Source organism: Heptranchias perlo, chromosome 34, assembly GCF_035084215.1.
Source record: "Heptranchias perlo isolate sHepPer1 chromosome 34, sHepPer1.hap1, whole genome shotgun sequence".
Lineage (NCBI taxonomy): Eukaryota > Metazoa > Chordata > Chondrichthyes > Hexanchiformes > Hexanchidae > Heptranchias > Heptranchias perlo.
This window is the reverse complement of record NC_090358.1, coordinates 11227446-11251907: the sequence shown is the minus strand read 5'-3', so window position 1 is coordinate 11251907 and position 24462 is coordinate 11227446. Positions and strand designations below refer to the sequence as shown.

At 42.4% G+C, this 24462-nt stretch overlaps 1 protein-coding gene across 1 annotated transcript in view; it reads left to right on the top strand.

The window, feature by feature from the left end:
* Positions 1-24462, top strand: part of igdcc3 (immunoglobulin superfamily, DCC subclass, member 3) — an 89850-nt gene that overhangs the window by 32144 nt on the left and 33244 nt on the right. Inside the window, exon 3 of the mRNA XM_067971156.1 lies at positions 23909-24053. Coding sequence (XP_067827257.1) covers positions 23909-24053 — 145 coding nt within the window. The remainder of the gene's footprint in view (positions 1-23908; positions 24054-24462) is intronic.

Here is a 24462-nt window from a genome sequence, read left to right as displayed (position 1 = left end):
CCTGGTACAGGAACCTTTACCAGTCTGGCATGGGTGGTTTATCAATCGCAGTCTGGTATAGGAACCTGTACCAGTCCCAATCTGGTATGGGAGGTGTATCAGTTCAAACTTGGTATACGAATGTGTACCCGTTGTACTCATGGACAGTATAGGAGTCTTTGTCAGTGACATCTGCTAAGGTTTGTACCAGCTTAGTCAATGTGGGAGCTTATACCAGTCCCACTTCTGATCTGGTACGGCAGCCTGTACCAGTTCCATTTCTCATCTGTTATAGGAACTTTAGCTAGTTCCAGGCCAGTATTAGAGCACAGGAACATAAGTAGTTTATTTGGCCCGCCATATTGTTAGCTAGGCCATCTCTTTATCTTATTAATTCCAATGCCTTTCTCTGTATCCCTTAATATCCTTAATTATTAAGTAAATATTCATTGATACTAGTTCTAGTCAGTTCCACTGTGACACACTCAGAGGACTAAATGCACAACAAGCATGTGCAGAACAAAGCAAAACAGGTCACCCCCAGAAGGTGCGACACCGTGTCAGGTATCAGGAGAGCGTCTGCTCAAACTAAAGGACGGCTGCATCGTTGAAAGGAGAAGTGAAGGCCGGATCTTCAACCTGCCCGATTTATTTGTAATGTCTCACTGTATGTGAAAGGTTAGTAAACAAGAACTCCATTCAAAAGAAAAATCTTGTCAAAGGTGAGCACTTTACAAAGAAACAGCAAAAATCCTTATAAAACCTGCAATTTATCAAAGGAAAAGAAGGTTTTTTTTTTCTCAGCCATAGTCTCAGCTGCTGGTTTTTAAAAATTTGACTCTGAATAGCAGGAGGACCCCGAAGGTCATGTGAAGAGGCCCAGAGTAGGGATATTTTCTAGGATATTGTCTTTTGAGCTCCTTGGCCTCAGAGCTACTCATTCCGGGGGTGGGGGGGTGGGCTTCATCTCAAGCTTGTGGACCAACTGTATCTACCTGTATATGGCGCTGGTTTTGTTTACTCACTTCACGCTTGTAGAAAAGGATGTTAGGAGGAGGAGGCACCTGTAGGAGGATATAACATACAGAATGTATTCTGAGTTCAGTCGTCCTATTACTCGTCATCATTCCCCGGTCATAGTCCCCTCATTCTCTAATCACTCTGACCTGTGACACTCATCAGAAAGGTATACAAGGAAAAAGATTAGACTTAATTTTGCAAGCTATTTCAGTAGCTCTGTGGAATAGAACTTTATTGTAACTTGTAAACAATTAATTGATATCAAATACATTTACTATTTATACTGCATATATGTATATGTAGGCTTTGCTATTATACCAGCCCACTGTGCCCTTTCTAATGTTATATTGCAGTTATAGTTCCATTATACTCCCATTACCATATTCTCATGCCCCTGTTATACTGCCCTACCTATAATATTGCAACAAATTATACTTCTGTTGTACTTCTGTCATTTACTCGCGTTGTATCACTTCCATTATACAGTACCTGTTATACCCTTGTATACTACTGTCATTAAGTCCCATTATACTGTCCTTGTTACATCCCTCAGGCAGAGGGTTGTTAATAATGGAAGTGATTCCATGTGGAGACTGGCCAGTTACTAGTGGAGTCCCACAGGGTCCTGTGTTGGGACCACTGCTCTTCATGATCTATATTAATGATGTAGATGAAGGTGTTGTGGGTACTGTTCGCAAGTGCATGGACATAAAAGCCTTGGAACAATTTAAGAGACAGTTGGATGCTGCGTTGGGATCTGTAGGCTTTTATTCTAAATGGATGGGCTAAGATGGACCTCACCAATATGAGGAATCTGTTAAACAGATGAGGAACAAACAAAAAATCCATTGCATCTTTCAGTGTTAAAGACCACAGTACATCCTGGGAACTCAATACATTACATTATTCCATACATGAACTGCTAAGTGAATATATATATATATATATATATATATACCATAAATTGTCATCTTGAGTAGAGCTTTACAGCAGAGGTCAAGTTGTGCAGGGGGCAAAGTTCAAACTGTTGGTTAGTTCTAAACAGAGCAATATTTCAAACTCTTGCTTTTAAAATCGTTGCTGTCAACTGTGGTTATATATCAAGTGTCAAAAATATCAAAAATCACTGCTCTGTTCTCAATAAGAGAAAACTAAATGTTGTCTTCCATTGAATGGAGCTTTGTGTAATTAGACCGACACAAATTTTAGTTCCTGTGATGGCCTAGTGCGTAAAGATATCATCTGGTGCAACACTGAACCACACATTAGAAGGTCTCATATCTGATTCCTGGTCTATGCTTAATTAGCTAATCTCACCCGAGGCACTTGTTGGTGCACTAGAATTAACCAGCATCCTGCAATAGGGAAGGGGGCAAATCACCACAGTGCCCACTCCCGATTACTATCTAGTGATCCCTTCTAGAATCTGAGAAGAGGATTTGATTCAGTTGTGATGCTTCCTACGATTGAATAGCCTGATGATACTTAAGGTTAATTTTAACCGAACTTGCTGGGCGGGAAACCCGTGGGATCAGGTGGAACGCTGGTTTTACACCCCGACCAATAATGCTCTCCATTGACTTCAGTCCCATCAGTTTCCTGACAGGCGGGTTAGGTTAAAATTGACCCCTTAAAGTCTGGCTTCCATCCTGCTCATAGCACTAAAACAATTAAGTCACACATAACATACCGTGTGACAGTGACCATGGTAACTCTTTGTTGTCCTCCTCGATGAGAGATAGATACATGTATACCATAAATGGTCATGAGCAAAGACTGATGTATTATGTTTTCTGGACTTTGGGACAAGCCCGATGGAGCGTAATGGTCTTTTCTGGCCCTGTATGTTCCTATGACAGTGTGAGATGTAGGCCCAGATTTCCACCTGATGTTCATCCATTTTGGGACCGTTTTGGATGGGAATGGGAATTGTGGTGAGGAGCCTTCCCATTGGCTCCCCCACATCTGGCAATACTTCTGAGATGCTCTGCTGGCATTGACAGCGGAAGTTGAATATGCGGGCGCATGCAAATTCTAGGTTATTAACGGGAAAACATCAGATATTAACAGCAGCGTGACATTGAGTGTTGGAAACACCGAGCTATCCATTGAACTGACTTTTAAATAACATTAATTTTTTAGTGCAGCCTCCCGGACCACCAGTTGCATTACGCTGGGGCAGGAGCCTCACTGAGTTCTCTCCTCCCAACTGAGGCCGGCAACCTATTGGGACCAGAAATACTGGGGCGGGAACCTGGCGCCACAATACAAATGAGCCTGACCCTGCAAGAGACACAAGGGTCAGGACACTGGGAGACAGGGGGACGCAGAGGTTGCAACACCACCGATCTGGCGGGAGTCCTGCCCGATCAGGAGATCTAGGTCAGTTAGCATGTACATATTTTATTGTAAAATAACAAAGAGGCAACATGGAGGTTAGTTTTGTAGTTTGTGTCCATTACTTCATATTTTACTCATTTAGATAGAATTCCCTCTGTGCACTATGAGTAGTGAAATCATAAACATGTTCCTCATAAACATGCTTATGATTTTGTTACATGCAGTGCACAGAGGAAACCTTCCCCTTTTAGTTTTGCTTCCCATAGCCACTGGGGAAAGTAGTAACTTTTCGAGTAGTAACAATTTAAGACATTAAGAAAGACCAGAGCACTAGAAGGCCGACTGCATACAGAGTCCATGTGTGTTTATTTTATCATGGACTCCTTCGCCACTGCCACTACCCCGACTATTATAAACACCTAATCCTCCCCCTGCCAAAAAAAATCAAGTAGTGCTGCTCATATTTTTATAACCCTGCATTTCCTTCTCAACAGATATTGCTACAACTCCTTTTAAAGGAGCCAATTGAACCCTTCTCTGGGAGTCTGTTCCACGTCCACTATCCTGTGGGAAAAGGAGTTTTTACTAATCTCTAACCTTGAAGCTTGCGAACTTTGTTCTTGTGACCCGCTCGTTGTCCGAGTTAAATTGCATACTTACTACAGCCTTTCGTTTAGTTAAAGACCTGCTTCAATATATGGGACATTGCAGAAGACATTGTGAGTTGCCTCTCATCTTCATCTTACACACAGATAATGTGGAACTATCCAGTAAGGTCTTAGCAAGACAAAGTAACACTTAACATATGTGGATGAGATTTGTCAGCTCAGAGAAGTTCTGTGGAATAAAACCACTAATCATGCAAACAAAGGGCTTCATATCAGGCAAATGATGTAATTACAGGCGTTGTGATGACTGAATAATTGGTTGTTTCAAATAATTAGGAAGGGCTTTTTGTTTTGCTTTTTTTGAAGGTTAGAACCATTCCTGTCCTGTTTGTGATGAAAATGCCACAGTTTCCTGAAAGCTTTTAAAAGGACCAATTAGTGATACCTGCACCTCACCCTTCACTCTAATTGAAATGCATTATTGCACAGAACAGGATATTTTATAGGAGATTGTTAGTGTGTGAGAGATGAGTGACATGTGCCAGCCTGAACATACACAAGCTGCTGAGCAAAGGAAACAGCAGTAACAAGGGAGCACCTTGAGGATGGATCAGGATTATACATTTAAGTTTTATACTCGTATAAAGAGCATTGTCACTGATGAATAATGGACAACCTATCCAAACTAAAAATGCTGCTGGCTAGTAAGAATGTTTTTAAACAATTGTTAAATTGCAATCAATAAACCAATTGATGTCAGGTGGTGCCCACAGATCCTAAAAGGCTATAAATGAACCAGCAAGCAGCCTGTGGCCCCATTCATACTGGTGTCCTTTGGCAATGGGGCTTTTCAGATTTTGCCTCAGGAAGGTGTCGTATATCCCACTGCCCAGTCACTGCAGAGTCCTCCCAATAGGAGGATGTCAATTGCCTCACTATTTTGTCAGTACAAGGGTTGTCAATTCTGGTTGGACATATTCCAGGAAGTGTCATCACATGATGTTCCCCTTGGAACAGAGAAGTTTGCGAGGAGATTTGATAGAGTTATTCAGAATCATGAAGGGTCTAGACCAAGTAGATAGAGAGAAACTGTTCCCATTGACGGAAGGGTCAAGAACCAGAGGACATAGATTTAAGGTGATTGGCAAAAGAACCAAAGGTGACATGAGGAAAAACTTTTTTACACAGCGAGTGGTTAGGATCTGGAATGCACTGCCTGAGGGGTGGTGGAGGCAGATTCAATTATGGCCTTCAAAAGGGAACTGGATAAGTACTTGAAAGGAAAAAAATTGCAGGGCTATGGGGATAGGGCAGCAGAGTGGGACTAGCTGGATTGCTCTTGCACAGAGCTAGCACGGACTCGATGGGCTGAATGGCCTCCTTCCGTGCTGTAACCATTCTATGACCTCCTGCTTCCAACCGCCCCGCCCCCACACTCGTGCCATTGGTCGCTCAACATGCCCAAACTCGCAGGGCCCCGCCTTCCCACGGCCAATTGGAAAGCGAATAGACTTTTTATTCCCTGATTGGATGATTCTTGACTATCAGTCAAACAGCCTTTTTTCCCATGTCCATTATTTTTCTAACTAATAAACAAAAGTGTTCAAAGAAATTTTTTTTAAACCCACTATTTTAACCCACTTATGATTTTTCTCCTGGGCTGCTCGGGGCAATGTTCTGGAACTTAATCTTTAATTCCTGGAGATTCCAGGGCAATCCTAGTTACCACACAGACTACAGAGTACAGGAGGGATTCAACCAACTTACAGCCCTGTCACTCCAGGCTTCACCTACAGGACAGTCAGTTATCCCGTAGCGCTCTCGGTGCAGGCTCCCCCTGCCGAGAGAGTCAGTTATCAAACAACCCTGTCAGTGTAGGCGTCCTGTAAAGTATGAAGTCAGATCTCCCACAACCCTGTCACTGCAGACTCCCCTGCCGATACAGTATCAGATAACCCACCGCCCTTACAAAAGAGAGTTGTGTCACTTGCCTATTGCTGCGGGCTCCATCTGAAGGAGGTGGCCTGTCTTTGTAGTTTGCACCTCAAAAAGGGCAAAGCTCTGCCTGGACCCATCAGAATGTGACCTTTTCTCCTTGAGCCTTTTGAAAAGTAGTGCCCCCTTCCCCCTTGCCCATTGTATACATCCACAAGTTGACTTTGTCGCACAATGTTCAGAATGAGGAGTGTTGGTGTTTGAATTTAGCTTCGCTGTGCTATCATTGTTTTGTTTTTCTGAGCAGCATTTGTGTTTTTAGCTCGCACTTCACAGACGTAATGGCTCCCACTGGTGTGAACTGTCACTGTGTACAGTGAGTGGAGAGGTAGCTCTGTAAGTTAAGCAAAGCTGTGTGTTTGAGCCAAGAATAAGTCTTTGCCTGTGCTGGAGCTAAAATATGATGGATGAATAAAGTCGATTATGAACGAATTATTAGATGTACCAACTACTTAATTAGAAAGGTCTAATTTACTGGGCTAGATTCATTAGTGCACTCTCCTAGGTACAATACAAGCCAAAGAGTCCAGGAGAATCCTCCCAGGAGTCAGAGATTTAAATGAATCTGTGAGTGTGTATCTGTGCAGATGTGATTCCTTCTCTGTGATTTCCCCTGTGTTCCTACAGTCAGCTGGTTGCTTAGGGGGCCTCCGGTGAGCTGCCTGACCTGGCGCCAGATGGCAAGCCAAAGCCTGCGTGAGCCTCAAACCCAGGGCCCTGACATTTCCATTGTGCTCTGTCACAAAAGAGAGCAGTTTGTCTTCTGCATCCAATTAATTCAGTGTTGGGAGAGTAACTGATAATCTCAGCCTTCGTGAGGCTGTTTAATTTGCTAGCAACTTGAAGGTTTTCAGAGCTGAGTAATGGCGTAAAAGTATTTTTAGAACTCTGTAAATGTTTTGACTTTGTTATGATATGTCACCAGGTTCAAAATGACTATTTTATAGCATTTAGATAGTGCAGAAAGTTGATAGTGGGAATAGGGTGAAGTAGAGTGCTATAAACATTAAAGGGGCAGCAGAATGTGATATAACTGTAAATAGGAGTAGGACAGAGAGGTTTGATTTTCGTTCCATACAGAAATTAGCCACAGGTATGTGATATGTACTACAAAACATAGGCCCTCAAATTGTGGTCCCTGGACCCTGGGCGTGGGGGGAGGGAGGATCAGTGACAAAGTCCCAGGGGAGTCTGTGAGGTCATCGGATCTCTCTCCTTTGTCCTAAGATCTCTTGATTTTCCTGTATTTGTTCTTATAGTAGCACATTATTTCTGCCACTCTACATATATATTAATTAAAAGAAATTCTGCAGTGCTAGTGCTGTGTTACTTTGAGTAGCTGACATTGGGGCCATTAACCCCCAGTAACCCCAGAAGAAATTCAATGAATTTGATTAATTATTTGGCCTCCAAATACGGAATGTCTTCAGGCCCCCCGCGCCCCTCCCCGGCACCGCCCCCCCCCACCACTATGACCAGCCCATGCTGGGAATCACAGCCTTTTCCCCAAGGCTTTCGGATGTTAGAGTGGGAGACCCCAGGAGTGTGTCAGTACTTACGGGGTAAGAGAATGTAGAACACTACTGCTGGAAAGGATGGATATGGCGATGTTACATGTGTCGCATACAAGAATGCAACAGGAAAAAGACTGAGGAGTAATCTTTCTGCTGAGCACAGTAATGTTATCAAGGATTAATTTGTATTATATGCAGGAATGGGACAAAGAGATGGGGGTGAAATTCTGGTCTGCCAATTCGCTATCACCCATTTTTTCACTCCTCTGATCTGTATAATATACAGGAGGAAATGGTGTGTGTGCAGAAAGAGTGTAGTGTTTTAAAAACTTATTCTCCGGACATAGACGGCCACACTTATCGCTCACCCCTAGTTACTCTCAGAAGGTGGTGGTGGGCCATCTTCTTGAACTACTGCAGTTTTGTGGCGATAATGTTCCCACTATGGTGTTAGTTCGGGAACTCAAGCATTTTAACCCAGTGTCGATGAAGGAACGCTGATATATATCCAGGTCATGAGTCCGTATTATTAAAGATCACTACCACCCATTAACATTTTTGAAGCGTATCTGGAACTTATTCCTGAATGGGGTAATCACTACTCTTGCACTCTGATAGTAATATGAATGCAGTTAATCTTACAATCCCATTTCCAACCTTTTCTGGAAGGTCACTGGAGAATATCAATGATTGATTAAAAACTGCTGTTAGAAAAGAACTTGCATTAATATAGCGCCTTTCATGGCCTCAGGACGTCCCAAGGCGTTTCACAGCCAATGAAGTACTTTTGACATGTAGTGACTGTTGTGGTTTAAGGGAATGCAGCAGCCAATTTGCGCACAGCAAGATCCCACAAACGGTAATGAGATAAATGCTGTATCTGAAGTGTGGTTGCATCACTTATAACCATGATGAGAGCTCTGCTTATAAATGTGTTTTTTAACCTCTTAAATAAAAACAGAAAATACTGTAAATGCACAGCTGGCCCGTCTGTATCTTTAAAGAGTAAAGAAAGGACATTGGTCCTGATTTTAGGGGGAGTGGGGAAACGGGTATGGTGCGCGCGAGCCCTCAAGTGGGCGGTGATTCCGGGGACATGGAAGCCCGGCCGATGTTAATGGCAAGGACTTATTACCATAAAGTTCATCTGAGTCCCGTCCGAGCCAGGGCAGAAGCACTGGCTGGCCAGTGGGCGGGAGCCAAAGATCGCAGGCAGGAGTCCACAGCCGGGGACACCCGGAACTGGTGCCTGGCATTCAGGTAAGTGGGAAGAGCGGTGCTGGGGGGAGGGGCCTATTTTAGGTTTCCTAGTGAGCCAGGAGGAGCAGGAGCTCCACCTTCCCGGCAGGTTTGGCCTGATGGGGAAGTCGTCACTGCTCTCCCGCTCAGGCCTGCAACTAAAATTGCAGATCAGGTCACGATGTCGGCATTGGGACCTAATCTGCATATTTAAAGCAGAACTCCGCTGTTTCTTCCTGCACGTGGCTCGCTCGCCTGCTCAAAAGCGCAGGTTAATACTCGGACTCGTCGGGAAGGCAGTGGGATCAGAGGGGTTAAGTCATTCCCCTCATTTTAACTGCCCCGTGCCTGTTTTCCACCAGGCGTGGGGAGTTAAAATCAGGGCCAGTGTTTCAGTTCTAGGCTAAAACTGGGTTCTGCTGAAGATTTTCAGCATTTCAGTTATTTGTTTCACTTTATTAAACCTTTGGACTTGTTTGAAGATTCTTGGATTGTGTTCCTATACGTAGGGTCTTTGCAAATGATAAAATTTTTGCTGATGACTAGAAGTATTTATTTGAACTCGTTTCAGGTCACTGCTCATTCATCTGACACAGACTGGTCATCTGAAGCTGATGTATGAATTGTTTGCACTGCATACATGACATTTATAGCATATCAAAGTGGTGACTTCCCGACAGACATCACAATCATTTTTTTCTCCGTGCCAATAGGCCATAGTAGAAACAAAATGCAGAGAAAAGTCAACAGGGAGTGCTCACAGTGAAGGGATATTGATCTGATAATTTTGTTGATTTGTCTGATGTCTAAATGGCTATTTGAACACAGATCTATTATCAGGCAATAAAATCAGCCTTGTTTTTCTGGGATTGGCTCCTCTTCCATTGTGATTTTACGACATAGAAAATAGGAGCAGGAGTAGGCCATTCGGCCCTTCGAGCCTGCTCTGCCGTTCAATATGATCATGGCTGATCCTTTATCTCAAAACCATATTCCTGGTCACTCCTGCTGAGATGATGTAGGAAGAATAATGCCTGATGTGAATCAGGGCTATTTCTTATAGGCTTCTTGGTGTTGGTGTTCCCAGGATGTTAATTATTTCCTTGTTGAAGGTGGATGATAAACTCTTGGGATGTTAACTGGAAAAAAAAATCTCTTACTGTTGAAGCACTGTTCAGTTCAGTTGTACTTATAACCTCGAGGATACAAGCACAAGGATACTAGTCGATGTCGAATCCCAAGGATACTCAACAAGCCTCAAAGATATGGGGCAATGGCAAAGCCCAAGGATCTGGCTAATGTCAAACCTAAGGATAGAAGCCAATGTCAAAGCTCGGGGATAATGGGTCAATGTCAAATCCAAAGGGCACTGGATGAGGTCAAAATTGAGGGAAATAGGCCGGTGTCATACACCAAGGATATGGCTGGTGTCAAAACCTGGGATGTGAACCAATGTCCAGCGTTTGAGTCACTATCAAAGCTCATAGTTCTGGCCAGTGTCAAACCCTAAGGATACTGGTCAGTGTTGAAGGCCAGGAATATGGTTGAAGTCAGAGCCCAAGGATCCAATAACATTATTTAGATATTTTTTATTAAAAGTCATTTCATCTCACGAAAGCACATCACTTTTGGATAGTGTTTTAACCAGCAGTAAGTCTTTCTGGGTAGTGCATTAACCCCAAGAATGGGAGTGCAGAGCGTAGACTTGATGTGATGAAAACAAGCAGCTCACTGTGTCCTGTAAGGACTGAGCTGAAAAATCTTTGCTGAAATACAATTCACTAACATTTCACACCATCAGGATTCAGTTCACATTGGCGGTTTTTACAACAATTCTAATGTTTGCAACGAACCAAACGAAATGGCTGCTGTTCAGCTGCAGACTTCAGAGTTTCCAGTGGTTTCTGTCTCCAACATGTCTTTACAAAGCTGACAGAGCACACGCTCAGTCAAAAGAATGTTCAGTTATACAGCGTGCTAGTCATGGAGAATGGGGACGCTCTGAAATGCTTGGGATTACAGCTGATCTGCTAGAGCATTGACTTTACTCTTTGAAGCAGTAAAAACTTGGCAAGCTGCCAGGGATAGGAGGGGCAGAAAGGGGGGCTTCCCATGGTTAGCTATTTACAGTCCTTGGGCTCCTTTCAGCAGAATGGAACGTGGGCTGTGCAGCATGTCACGTGACTCAGAAGTTGGCCCAGTTCCTGGAGAATGGTTGTTATTTGACTCAGGTTTCCTTGGCTCAGTGCCAGCTTTCATGAGAAGCGGCTGTGGCTGCCAGCAGTGGGTTTGTGAGGAACTATGTCGTGGAGCGTGTTGCTAGTCAGAGCCAGGAATTGCTTTCCAGGAAAACGCAGCGTTGAAGAATCAGAGTGACTGTAAACACAGCAGCCTCAGCAAGCAGCAGCTTAGATAGTAGCCCCTGTAGGCACCAGTTCACCTGGAACGTTCACAGTCCCATGGTTCCTGCACTTGCAACCTCCTCCCCCAGGCCCCTGCCGCCATCTCCGGAATTATTGCTCCCTCTACCTGGTCCCCAATCCTTTCCGTCATACTTTTCCTGTTATATGATCACTGTTAACCTTTCATTAACCCTTCGTAAATCTGCACCTTGAACCGCACAAGTTTCTGGTTGATGCAAAAGTTACAATGTTGTTTATTTTTTGGATAATTTATTCCTCTACACAAGTACCATAAAGATTTTAAAATCCCAAGCACACACTACCATGCCTCAGGGGGTTTTCAGACAAATCCCCTCCTAACTATAGACCTCCATTAAACAAGTCCCTTTGCCAAGTTTAGCACCGTTTCCAGGAGTTATACAGGCAGCCAAAGTACCCTGCAGTAATACTGCCCATGCTAGCCCTTTAGAAAAGTCTCTTCCCTCCCCCCATATTCCCCAACTTAAGGGTGTTAATGGACAAGATCCACCTGACTGCAACATTGTTTCTCCGAGTCCAACAGACAAGCTGCCCCACCCCCATCACACATATACACATTTAGCAATGGATTTTTTGAATGCTCTGGAGTTCTGTGGCACATTCACTACACCACACTCCCACATGCAAGAGGCACATTCACTACACCACACTCCCACATGCAAGAGGCTTAATGTATAAGTTTTTTGTGAAACGCCACTAGTGAAGCCATCTATGTGCGATATAGTTTGTACAGTTTTAAGTTCTGCTCTATTAATAGTCACTGTTTTGTACTGTGGACCAGGGACTCTTCTTATTTCAGCCAATAGTTCCACTGGCTATCGGTTCAGCAGTTTAATATCGAGCCCTGCTCTGTATTATAATATTGACCACCATGAACGTTTGCAACTCTGACTAATCCCCATTTTAAGGGTTTTTTTTCTCCCTCTTTTTAAGTCCCCAACACAGGTAACCATTTCCAGGGCAAGAGAGTGGGCACATGACCTGATGCCAAACCTCTGTTAGAGACATAAAAAGAGCCCGAGTAGGAATACCCCAATAGTTTATCTGGTTTCCATTGTTAAGCACCTTCCCTGTATTTGGCACCTTCCCTGATGGTAAAACCAACATCGCTCACTCACTACCTGTGTGAGGGATAGCAGGGGAGGACACTCAACTTCCTACTTTGTGCAACTGTGTTTTGGACCGCCAGTGAATTGCACCACTGGACTACTCCCGAAACAGTTCTATTTGAAATGCTCTGAGAAAGCAGAAAACAAGTCATTTCACTGTAACTAAGTTATAAATTAAAATGCACAAGGGTAAGTTTTATGGGACTTGTGACGGACATGAATTGGGAAATTGGGCATGCTCCATTTTGCAAATGTTGGGTCCTGAAGGCAGCTGCACTGCAGGTAAGCACAGGCCTCATTTCTGTTGAATGCTTATTTAAATCAGGTCCCACACAAAATTTCCTGACTTTGGATGAATCTTCAAAGTGCGCACTTTGCCCATTTAAAAAATGGGCGTATCAGCAACCTTGTGACCTGGTGTGCCCAGGTAGGCTTCTTCAAGTGAAATTCTTGATCCAAAGCTGGTGTTAAAAGCTTTTTATTTTTTTCACGTTTGCAATTACAGTTTGGTATATTTTTCTCAATGCATTAGTTCTTCTTGTTAGGTTGTCTGCCATTTTTTGATTTTTTTTTCTTCCAATATTTTCTTTCATTATTCTTGGCCGCTGTTGGCATTTAAATCACACAGTATAAAGTGTTAAAAAAGGGAATTCCTTTTGGAGTTCTGATGTGCTACATGACTTAAATGAGGAAGAAATGCTCATGCTGGGCCAACAATTTCAGGTACAATGACACCTGAAGCAGTTGGGCTGCACCTTTCACTACCTCAGGGCCTGCAGAAGGACTTCCAACTCTTCAGCATCTAAAGGTGCTGTTTTGACCACATTTCTCCCTTGTGCCATTCCGAACAATTACTCAGCTCTTCTGCCACTACCACAACCTCTCCTTTGGGAGCTGAATGCCTTGCTGGATTTTACACCCCTCCTCCTCTTCTCCCCCCACCCACCTCCTCAACCAACACACTACTGTTGTCCATGCACTTTGAGCCAAATGAAAGAGAGGGACTTGAGACACAAAATACAGGTCAGGCTGCTGGCACTAGTGACCATTGGTCAGGTCAAACATGATTTTATTGTTCTCCAAACACTTGTAAAGCCCAAGTGTAGGACCTACAGACTTTCCCTTTAATATAGTTGATAAATAGAACCAGTGGATGTGACACAGCTAATTGGAACGCCATTGCACCGTATACTGGAGTGCACAGTATTACCCACAACAAGATACCAATCTAGATTGGGTTATCGAGGAGGGGAGGGGAGAGGAAGCACTGAACAAAGACTTGCTGCTTCTCCACAGGGAGGGAGGGAAGATTAAAAAATGAGACGTCCTGGACTGCCTCATTCAATATGTAGAGGCGCGTTGCTGAACGCCAGAGATGGAGGTTTGACTGTCTGTCCTTCCTACCTTTCAGCTGGAGAAAAGTGCTGAGCGAAGTACAGGGAAGAGAAAATATAAGGGAATAATAAAAATTGATGAAAATCGGCAAAATGTTGCCATGTGATTTCTAGGAAGCCTTGACAGAAATCCAATAGGACATCATACGTAAGCAGTGATTCCTGTAAAAATGTATTGATTGTTTCGATGGTAAAGGTGTGCACAAAGACTTTATAGTGAGCATTTGTTCAGGCTTTTATTTTTGAGTACTGTGGAATGGGAGCTAAACATCCATCTGTGATTGTAAAGCTGAATCCCATAAAAGGCCAGTTTCAGCATTCACTCCCAGGCGACAGTAAGACGTTGTCCCCAGTAAAACCTTCACTCTCTCCCACCTCGGTCAATCTGCCTAGTATTCCTCAAGTCCAGTGGGTGCAGACTTGAGCGTATTTCCCCCATCACTCTCGATTGAAAAGGACTTGAGCGTATCTAGCGCACAACTGGTTTAGCCATCCATCAGCAGATCTGGATGGATCACATAAGGTGGGCCTCACTCTCCTCTGCCAAAACCAAACTCTACTCCAGGATCATCCTGGACAGCAAAGAGAACCCTTGGCTTCTTTTCTCCAATGCCACCCATTTCCTGAAACCTCTCTCCCCTGTCCCCTACACCCTCACCTCCAACAACAAGCATGATTATCTTTTTCAAGTCCCTTCCTTTTTTCTTGAGCTTTAGTGATGTTCAAAATAAAACCTTTTTTTATTCGTTCATGGGATGTGGACGTCGCTGGCAAGGTCAGCATTTATTGCCCATCCCTAATTGCCCTTGAGAAGGTGGTGGTGAGCCGCCTTCTTGAACCGCAGGGGTCCATGTGGTGAAGGTTTTCCCACAGTACTGTTAAGTAGGGAGTTCCAGGATTTTGACCCAGCGACGATGAAGGAACGGCGATGTATTCCCAAGTCGGGATGGTGTGTGACTTGGAGGAGAACATGCAGGTGTTGTTGTTCCCATGTGCCTGCTGCCCTTGTCCTCCTCGGTGGTAGAGGTCGCGGGTTTGGGAGGTGCTGTCGAAGAAGTCTTGTCGAATTACTGCAGTGCATCCTGTGGATGGTACACACTGCAGCCACAGTGCGCCGGTGGTGAAGGGAGTGAATGTTTAGGGTGGTGGATGGGGTGCCAATCAAGCGGGCTACTTTGTCCTGGATGGTGTCAAGCTTCTTGAGTGTTGTTGGAGCTGCACTCACCCAGGCAAGTGGAGAGTATTCCATCACACACCTGATTTGTGCCTTGTAGATGGTGGAAAGGCTTTGGGGAGTCAGGAGTGAGTCACTCGCCGCAGAATACCCAGCCTCTGACCTGCTCTTGTAGCCACAGTATTTATGTGGCTGGTCCAGTTAAGTTTCTGGTCAATGGTGACCCCCAGGATGTTGATGGTGGGGGATTCGGCGATGGTAATGCCATTGATAATCATGGGGAGGTGGTTAGACTCTCTCTTGTTGGAGAAACCTTGTTTCTTACTGATTCTCTCCAAATTTATCCAGGTATTTGGTGTCCAATTTTTTCAGCACAGATCTCCTGTCTCTTTTACAATAAAAACAAAACCCCCCAAAAACCCAGAAAACCCCAAGTTTTCAAAGTGCCAATAAAATTTGACTAAATATCCTTATAGATAAGGTCATTGGCAAAAGAGCCAGAGGTGCCATGAGGAAACATTTTTTTACACAGCGAGTTGTTATGATCTGGAATGCATTGCCTGAAAGGGTGGTGGAAGTAGATTCAATAGTTACTTTTAAAAGGGAATTGTATAAATACTTGAAGGAAAAAAAATTACAGAGCTATGGGGAAAGAGTAGGGGAATGGGATTAATTGAATAGCTCTATCAAAGAGCTGGCACAGGCACGATGGGCCGAATGGCCACCTCCTGTGCAGTAACTACTATGATATAGAAGATGAGTTGAATTACTATTTAGATTTGTGCCCTTTTGTGTATTTTGAAAGCCACAGCTTAATAATAGTGTAACAATGCTGGGTCTGAACAAGGCCTTAATTTGGATATTTCGGGGGCACATATATGAACACATATATAAGGACCATGTTATGATGGATGGCACATAGAAAGGAGATTGTATTAACCGTCTAGGATTCATAATCCCTATACAGGGGCAAAATGGATACATCTAGCACACTAATCTCATTAAGGTTCTGGTACCTGGGACAGATCATAGCCTCTCTGAAGATCCATTAAGATTATGATCAGTAATATAATTAAAACCAGTGTATTGTTTTTATGGGTTTTACTAAATTGCTGTGTAGCATGCACAAAGCAGTAAATCTTGTTAGTTGTGCACAGTAGGTTGAAAGCCCTTTGAAAGGTACTGGTTATCCATATGCTTATTAAGATCAATATTAACCTCAGAAATTACAAACTGTCATTGAGACCGCTAACATGTGTTAGGTGTATAAGTGTGTTATGAGTTGTGGGGTATATCAGAGTGTTGAGAGAGAGGTTTGGGTATACTAGAGAGTATTACTTGGAGGGATATGGGATAGATCAGAAAAGTATTAGACATTCACCCCATATACTTAAGTATATCAGTTATGAGCATGTAGTATATTAGAGTGTGATACAATAAGAAACATGGAATATATCTGAAAGTGTTACATTGAGATGCATGGGATATATTAGAGAATGTTAAAATGCAGTATGTGGGGTATATTGAATAGTGTTACAGTAAAGTGTGTGGGGTACATTGGATAGTGTTACAATGTTGTATATGAGTTATATTGAAGAGTGAAAAATAAGATACATGGAGTTCACAAGAGTATAGTGAGATGAATGGGATCTATTGGCAAGTGTTACTGTAAAGGATGTGGGCTATAGTAAGACGATAAATTAAGAAGGTTATTTTATGCTATCTGTCTAACTTGCAAATGCTGACATCACTTGATGACCATTAGAAGATAATAAATGGGACTGTACATCACAATTCAGTTTGTCATTGACAATAATCTCAAGTTATTTTCCATACAGACCACTTGTTTATCCACCCTGGAATTAAGGATTGAAACCAGTCACCAACAGGAATGAATAATAATTGCTGTAACCTTTGTTCAGAATGGTCATTCATTGGTTCGGTTACCATTTAAACAAGGGGCAGACTTATGCTGAAGCTCATTGGAGCAACATTGTCTCATTGTGTGGAATACTTGGTGTGATCTGATATTAACCAGCCCTCAGATGAGGGAGTGTGTGAAGGTACAAGTGCAGCTTTGTTAGCCTGTGAGGTCCATAAGTACTGATGTGAAAGTCTGTTTCTTGGGTTTGTGGCCCTGATTAGTTTTACACAAGCTGATTGGCTGAGACAAACACATTACCATCCAAAAAAGCACATATGTCCTCTATACTTTAGAATTGAGACATTACTGACTGTGGGTGGAATAATTGTTGAAATAATCACTTATTGATTCTTTTTTCTATCTACTATTTTTTTTAGGATTTTCGCTCTTTTATGACAGAAATCATGAGTTAGCATCAAATTATTTTAAAACACTTTAGTTAAAGAAAGAACTTGCATTTATATAGTGCCTTTCATGACCTCAAGATGTCCAAAGAGCTTTACAACCAATGAAGTACTTTTGAAGTGTAGTCACTGTTGTAATGTAGGAAATACAGCAGCCAATTTGCGCACAGCAAGAGCCCATAAATATCATCAAAGTAAATGACCAAATAATCTGTTTTGGTTTTGTTGGTTGAGGGATAAATGTAGTCTACAATACCAGGAGAACTCTCCTGCTCTTCTTCAAATAGTGCCATGGGATCTTTTACATTCACCTAAGAGGGTGGATGGAGCCTTAGTCTAAGACTTTATCCAAAAGGCAGCACCTCCAACAGTGCAGCACTTCTTCAATACTACACTGAAGTGTCAGCCAAGATTATGTGCTCGAGTCTCTGAAATGGTGTTTGAATCCACACCCTTCTGACTTAGAGGTGACGACCATGACTGAGTCACGGCTGATACCTTTATTAATATGATAGCTATTTCTATGACAAGCTATTTAACCTCGTGCAGAACAGTAGAACGAGAGGACACGGCCAACGCTTGAAGGGGGGTAAATTCAAAACAAATTGGCGGATGCAATATTTCAGTGAGCGAGTGGTCAATCTATGGAACAGGCTCTCTAGGGAGACGGTGGAAGCAGTTAATATTGATTCATTCAAATGCAAATTAGATAGATTTCTTTCAGAAATTAACATTTTAGGATACAGTGGATGAGTAATTTGAGACATGACATGACATGTGGTAAGTGTAGCATGCTTGGAAGGAACAGGTGACTTTGGACCTATGGTTCCAAAGCTCTCCACCACTGGGGTTTTTCTTGTGATATGTCTGGGCTGTTGTAGACTATTTGACAGAAATCGATTTTTATGATTAGTCAACAACTACAGTATCATTATATCATGTGACTGCTAGGATGGTGGAAGGTGAACTAGATGGACCATGGTCTTTTTTCGTCTAGCAATTCCTATGTTCCTATTAATTGACTTTGAGCCATTATTTGTGCTTCACTCCATGTATGAGCCAGTAACTGCGCTAACAATTGGTATTATTATTGTTATTGCTCACAGGTACTCTAGGATTTTCAGCATGGTTGTGCTGCTAGCCTGTCTTCTCTCTTTTAGTCCATTACTCTTAATAGAAAAATCCAGATAATAATTAGTTATAAAATGCTGGGGCCAAAGGGTACAGAATCATTGAATTTTACATCACAGAAGGACCCATTGCACCTGTGTGTCTCCAAAAGAGCTATCCACATAGTCTCGTTCCCCTGGCCTTTCCTCATACCTATTAACATTTTTCTTTCTAAAATATTTATCCACTTCCCTTTTAATCCACTTCCCTTCTAAAACTTGTTCTGATTCTGTTTCCACCACTGTTTCTGGTAAGGCATTCCATGTCCTAACAACCCTCTGCGTGAATAATGTTCTCCTACTCTTGCTCGAAGATTGAAGAGGAGACTATGATCATCCTGCTCAGGTTCTTCTTCCCAGCCGCTGGATGATCTTCGAGCTCTGATGTTAGTGGCCTACAGCTGCACTCTTTTTTCCTGCCCTGCCTTCTGGTGCAATGCCTAACCTATATATATACATACGATATATATAGCGTATTTATGTGTAAAATAATTCACCCATTCGGTCAATTCTCTACCGCATTCAACATTATAAAGTTACCAGTGATTTCCCATGGGGAGCTCTAAAACAGAATCAGTGATCAGAGTGTTAGATGGCACTGTAAAGTTAGAGAATGGTCAAGTCTTATATCCAATGTTTTCTGAACAAACAACTCTCTCAGGTCACTTCCACAATAAAACACTGATTGCTCTGAATTAGTGCCACAATACATCACAAACTATCCCAAGTCTGTGCTATACTAAATTACCAATTCTTGTATGGCTGTAACATTGCAGATGACCAACTGTTAAAAGGTCACTCCTGTAGCAAACCACCAGTTCTCCTAAATCAGTGCCACATTGCCAACATTTCTAGCTCAGCACTCCTCAGATCTATCTATCTATCTTAACTTTCTTCAAAACAAAGACTACTTTTTTAAAATCCTTTTCTTCTAGACCCACATTATCCTTTCTCACATTCAGTGCTATAGCTTCCTCAGTGAAGATGTAACTTAATTAAATGCAAATGTTACAAAGACAGAATACATTATTGGAAACAACATTGAGGTGTCTGTATCTCTTCTGTGATCTGTGTTCCATGGTTGCTCTTCTGCAATGCTGTTTGAGGAGTTCATGTTAATTTGATACAGCAGTGAGCAGTTGTCAATTGCATCCTGCTCTAATTAGCTGTTACTCTTTTCCTCTATGAATGGCATATTGTTTCTGAGCATTGTTTTTCTTCACATGGTTCATCCATTGCAAAAGCTTAGAAATATTTCAGTATATTTTTCAAGGAGATTTGCTCATTGTATAGTGACTGTTTTCACAACTGGGATGCTGACTGAGCCTCCTGTTCTGTCAGTCTGCATATATTTCATTTAATGCCTTACTTCATCCATTAATTACCTCAGAACCTCCTGTGCCAACAGTTAGTGATTTATGAAGCACTGGAGACAGATGCCTGTTTCAATCAGTGTTACAAGACAGATAGGCAGTTCATTTCACCTCTACCTTGAGTTTATTTTCCTTCACCTTCTATCAGGAGGTGACATCTTATATTTGTGTTGCTTAGGGCAGAGCTGGAGAATTACATGTTTTTGATATCCAGTGAGAAAATGCCCAGTCCAGAATAGCCATTGAACAATAATTTGAGTTTAATATAATGCCCCATAAATTCAGTTTCACCTTGACTATCATATCATGATTGCCCTTTCTCCCAGATCATGAAATCATGGTGGGCAATTTTAACTTAAGCCACCTGTCGGAAAACTGACAGGATGCTGGTTTTATACCCCGCCTGATTTAGAGTAATATTGGGCAGGGTGTAAAACCAGTGTTCCACCCGATCCTCTGGGTGCCCAGCCAGTTAGGTCACCAGGTTAAAATTGCCTTTTTACCTTATCACCAGATCATAAGTTCCCTTCACCCCACTTGCTAAGTTACTATTTCTCTTTCACCATGGGCTCCCAGATCATGATTCACTTTTAACCCTATCACCAGCTCAGTGTTTTTCCTCTGTTGGTAACAGTCAAAGGTCTATGCTCAGTCCCACTTGGGGACCTGTTGCCCATTGGCTTCTGTCCACTGTGGACTACATGGAGACTGACAAAGCCTAATCCTTTGGCACAAAAGTGAATGTGCACATTACTAATGGAAAAGTCTAAGTTGCTGCATTAATTCCCTTAAACTCAGGAGGAAAACTGAAAGTCAACTGCAGAATAAAGGCACTTTACTTTGCTAGAGAGCCATTGACTGCAGATGCACAGCTTTTCTGCCATCGACAGCACTGGTCTAGATTTTGATAGGTCTTGTGATTGGCCATCAAGTTAGCCGACTCCTCTTCTGGCTCACTCACCATTCGGAGCTGTTTTGGTGCATCACTATTTGCGCCATGATTCAATAGTGTAGTGATGCAAGCATGCTGATGCATGAATTGCCTCAGCGCCAACCCTAGGCCTGCTGCATGCTTCATGATATGCAATTGAATCATGACTCAGTGTTTGCAGTTCCCCATCCTGAACGTAACTAAACTGAGTCAGCATCAGGCCTACAGAGGGAGAAGTACCTGGTGCCAATGTAAATATGGGACAGCGAGGCATAGAGATAAGAAGGAAGAACTTGCATGTATATAGTGCTTTGTCACATCTCTCAGAAACACACCAAAGCACTTCACGTGCAATGAATTACTTTGAAGTGTGGTCACTGTTGTTATGAAGGCAATTGGAGCAGCCATTTTGAATATAGCAAGGTCCTACAAACAGTACTGAGATAGTGTCCAGCTAATCTAATGTATTGGTGGTAAGGAAAGAATGTTGGCCAGGCCAGAAATTCCTTCTCTTCTTCGAATAGAGCCCTGAGATTTTTAACATCCAACTGAACCAGTGGAACGGACAGACAAAACTTTAGCTTAATGTCCCATCCGATGGACATCACCTCTGACAATGCAGCACTTGCACTGTTGTGTCAGCTTAGATCATGGGATTAATTTAACACTCCCACAATGCTGGTGAAGAGCCTCCTTGCTGGCAAGCGCAAAACAAAAATTCAGACACCCACTGCTCGTGACTTTTGGACTATTAATGAATGGTCGTAAAATTGTGGGCATCGCCTGGCTGAATTGCACCACCAGCGGGTAAAGCTTCTCACTAGCAGCATGTACTAGTAACATTGCCTTATATGTGTGCAATTCCTGTGGGAGTTGAACCCACAACCTCCTAACTCCCAGGCAAAAATACAATTATCTCAGCCAAGCTGATATTAATATTGGGTTGTTTGAGTGTCATGCCCATAATCTGATTGATAATGTAAGAGGGGTTTAAGAGTGGATGTTTACAGAGGTTGACAGTTGAAAATTAGACCCTTAAAAGGATGCTATAACAGGTCAGCACGCAGGTCAGGACTGTGTTCTAAGTTGTTATTTATCCCTAATGGTGACCTTTCTTAGTTAGTAGTGATGTATCCTTAGCTTAGCGTTTCGGGGCCTTTCTTAAAGTAATTACAATTCAATTTTTACATTACATGACTGTTTACATGGAGCCTTTGAAATTGTTTTTTGCTCGAATTAAGGGCTGATGTGGATTTAATGCTGTTAGTTTAATAGAATTAGTCCTTCAGTTTGTGCTGAATTCAATCAAAAGCTTGAGTATTTACCTGCTGTTTGTGAAATGGCAGAGATTTCAGTCTCTACGTCTCAGAAACACAGATCCTTCCTTACGCTGCAGGGCAACTAACATTTTCACTACTGACCTGCCAGCTCACTTCCAATCATTGCATGTTCCAGGACATGGTTAAACATTCCCAATCACTGGATGTCCTGGGACAGAGTTAAACATTCCCAATCACTGCATATACCAGGACATTGTTATGCTAAACCTTTATAAAACACTGGTTAGACCTCAGCTGGAGTATTGTGTTCAACTCTGGGCACCACACTTTAGGAAGGATATCAACGCCTTAGAGAGGGTGCAGAAGAGATTTACTAGAATGGTACCAGGGATGAGGGACCTCAGTTATGTGGAGAGACTGGAGAAGCTGGGTTGTTCTCCTTAGAGCAAAGAAGGTTAAGAGGAGATTTTATAGAGGTGTTCAAAATCATGAACGGTAAATAAGGAAAAGCTATTTCCAGTGGAAGATGGGTCAGTAACCAGAGGACACAGATTTAAGTGATTGGCAAAAGAACCAGAGGCGCCATGAGGAAATATTTTTTTATGCAATGAGTTGTTATGATCTGGAATGCACTGCCTGAAAGGGTGGTGGAAGCAGATTTAATAGTAACTTTCAAAAGGGAATTGGATAAATACTTGGAGGGAAAAAACTTGCAGGGCTATGGGAAAGAGCAGGGGAATGGAACTAATTGGATAGCTCTTTCAAAGATCCGGCAGGGGCACAATGGGCCGAATGGCCTCCTTCTGTACTATACCATACTATGGTACTATGACTATGACACAATGATACTACTGCTCCGTTAATGCAAATTTGGCTAGGTGACTATCAGATCCAGAGAGTCTTATAGTGAGCGATGTGGTGTATATCAGAGAGTTTTATAGTGACCACTATGCGATATATCAGAGTCTTATAGTAAATGTTGTGGATATGTTGTCTTTATGTTATCTTCCTCAGTGTGTCTAATGTTTCTAACCCAGTGTTACCTAGTGTGTAATGTCTTTATCCCAATGTTCCCCACTGTGTAGTGTCTCTAACTCAATGTTTACCTAGTGTCTATTTTCTCTATCCCAATGTTACTTGGTGCGTAGTGTATCTATAAAAATGTTTCCCAGTGTTTTGTGTCCCCATCCCAATGTTCCCGTGTGTAGTCTCCGCATCAACCTGTTGCAATTTGTCTGGTTATGGAACATTTATAAAATTTCTCTGTAAATCTTAAGCATTATTATTTAATGTGTAATATTTAGTTTCTACTTGCCTTGCCTGTTGTGTGAGGCTGAGAAGTGCTTACTTTTCTTGTGGAGGGAGCTTTTATTTGAATTGTACTATTTCCCACAGGAATGGGCCTGGTGTTGGGAAGGTTTTGGAGTCATGGTATCTCTCCTGGTAAACTGTGTTCTTGTGATTCCCCAACCTTTCCAAGACATTCAATGCAAATGTTCTAATCTATTGGAAATAATTGGTCTTGATTGTTCAGTGAACCTATATGTAAAGATTGCAGCTAATCACTGTAATGAAACTCTATAGGCAGGCTGCAGGTATGCCAGAGGTCTTTATGAACTGTGTAATGCTCCTTTAAGATGCTCCTTAAAACCTACCTCTTTGACCAAGCTTTTGGTCGTCTGTCCTAACATCTCCTTTTGTGGCTCGGTGTCAAATTCTGTTTGAGAATGCTCCTGTGGAGTGCCCTGGGACATTTTACTACATTAAAGTGTAATATAAATGTAAGTTGTTGTGTTTGTTGTCATTGCTTGCTATCACTGTAGGGTCTGCAAAAGGGAGAGTAAAGTGACCGTAGTGCAATGACTGGGTGCTGTGTGATGGGCTTCCTGTTGAAATGTTAATACATTGTACTGCATGCAGCTTCCAATATGTGGAGCATGAACAGCACAGAACATGTTGGCCTTCCTACTTCTTATCCTTAAATTTCCTAATGTTGGCTCTCTTATTTTCCCAGCTCTGTCTCCATTCCATGTGCAGCCTCAGTCGATGGTTGTGGAGGACGGTGGTGTGGCTAGGTTTCAGTGCCAGATTCATGGTTTACCAGAACCACTGATCATGTGGCTAAAGAATCGCAGACCTCTTGAGCCAAGTGATGACAGGTATTGTACATCCTATATGTTGGTATCGATCAGTTCTATCAGCAAGTTCTCCGTAACTTTGACCATTTTATTCCAAAACAGTATTACTGGACAGGAGTAAAAACATTCACACTGTCTATTTATAATGTTACCATTCTTGTTTATCATTTTAAAAATCAAAGCAGAACAATTACTTCAGAACACTACAATCCCTGCAGAACACTACAATCCCTGCAGAACACTACAATCTGTTCATAACTCCATTGACCCCACTGAAGTCACAGTTCCTTCAGAACACTACAATTTCAATAGAACTCTACAGCCCCATTCAGAACTTTAAATCTTTATAGATTTCTACAGTCCCTTCAGAACTTTACAATCACTGCAAAACTCTACAGTCTCTGCTGAAGCCTACAGTCTTCACAAAATT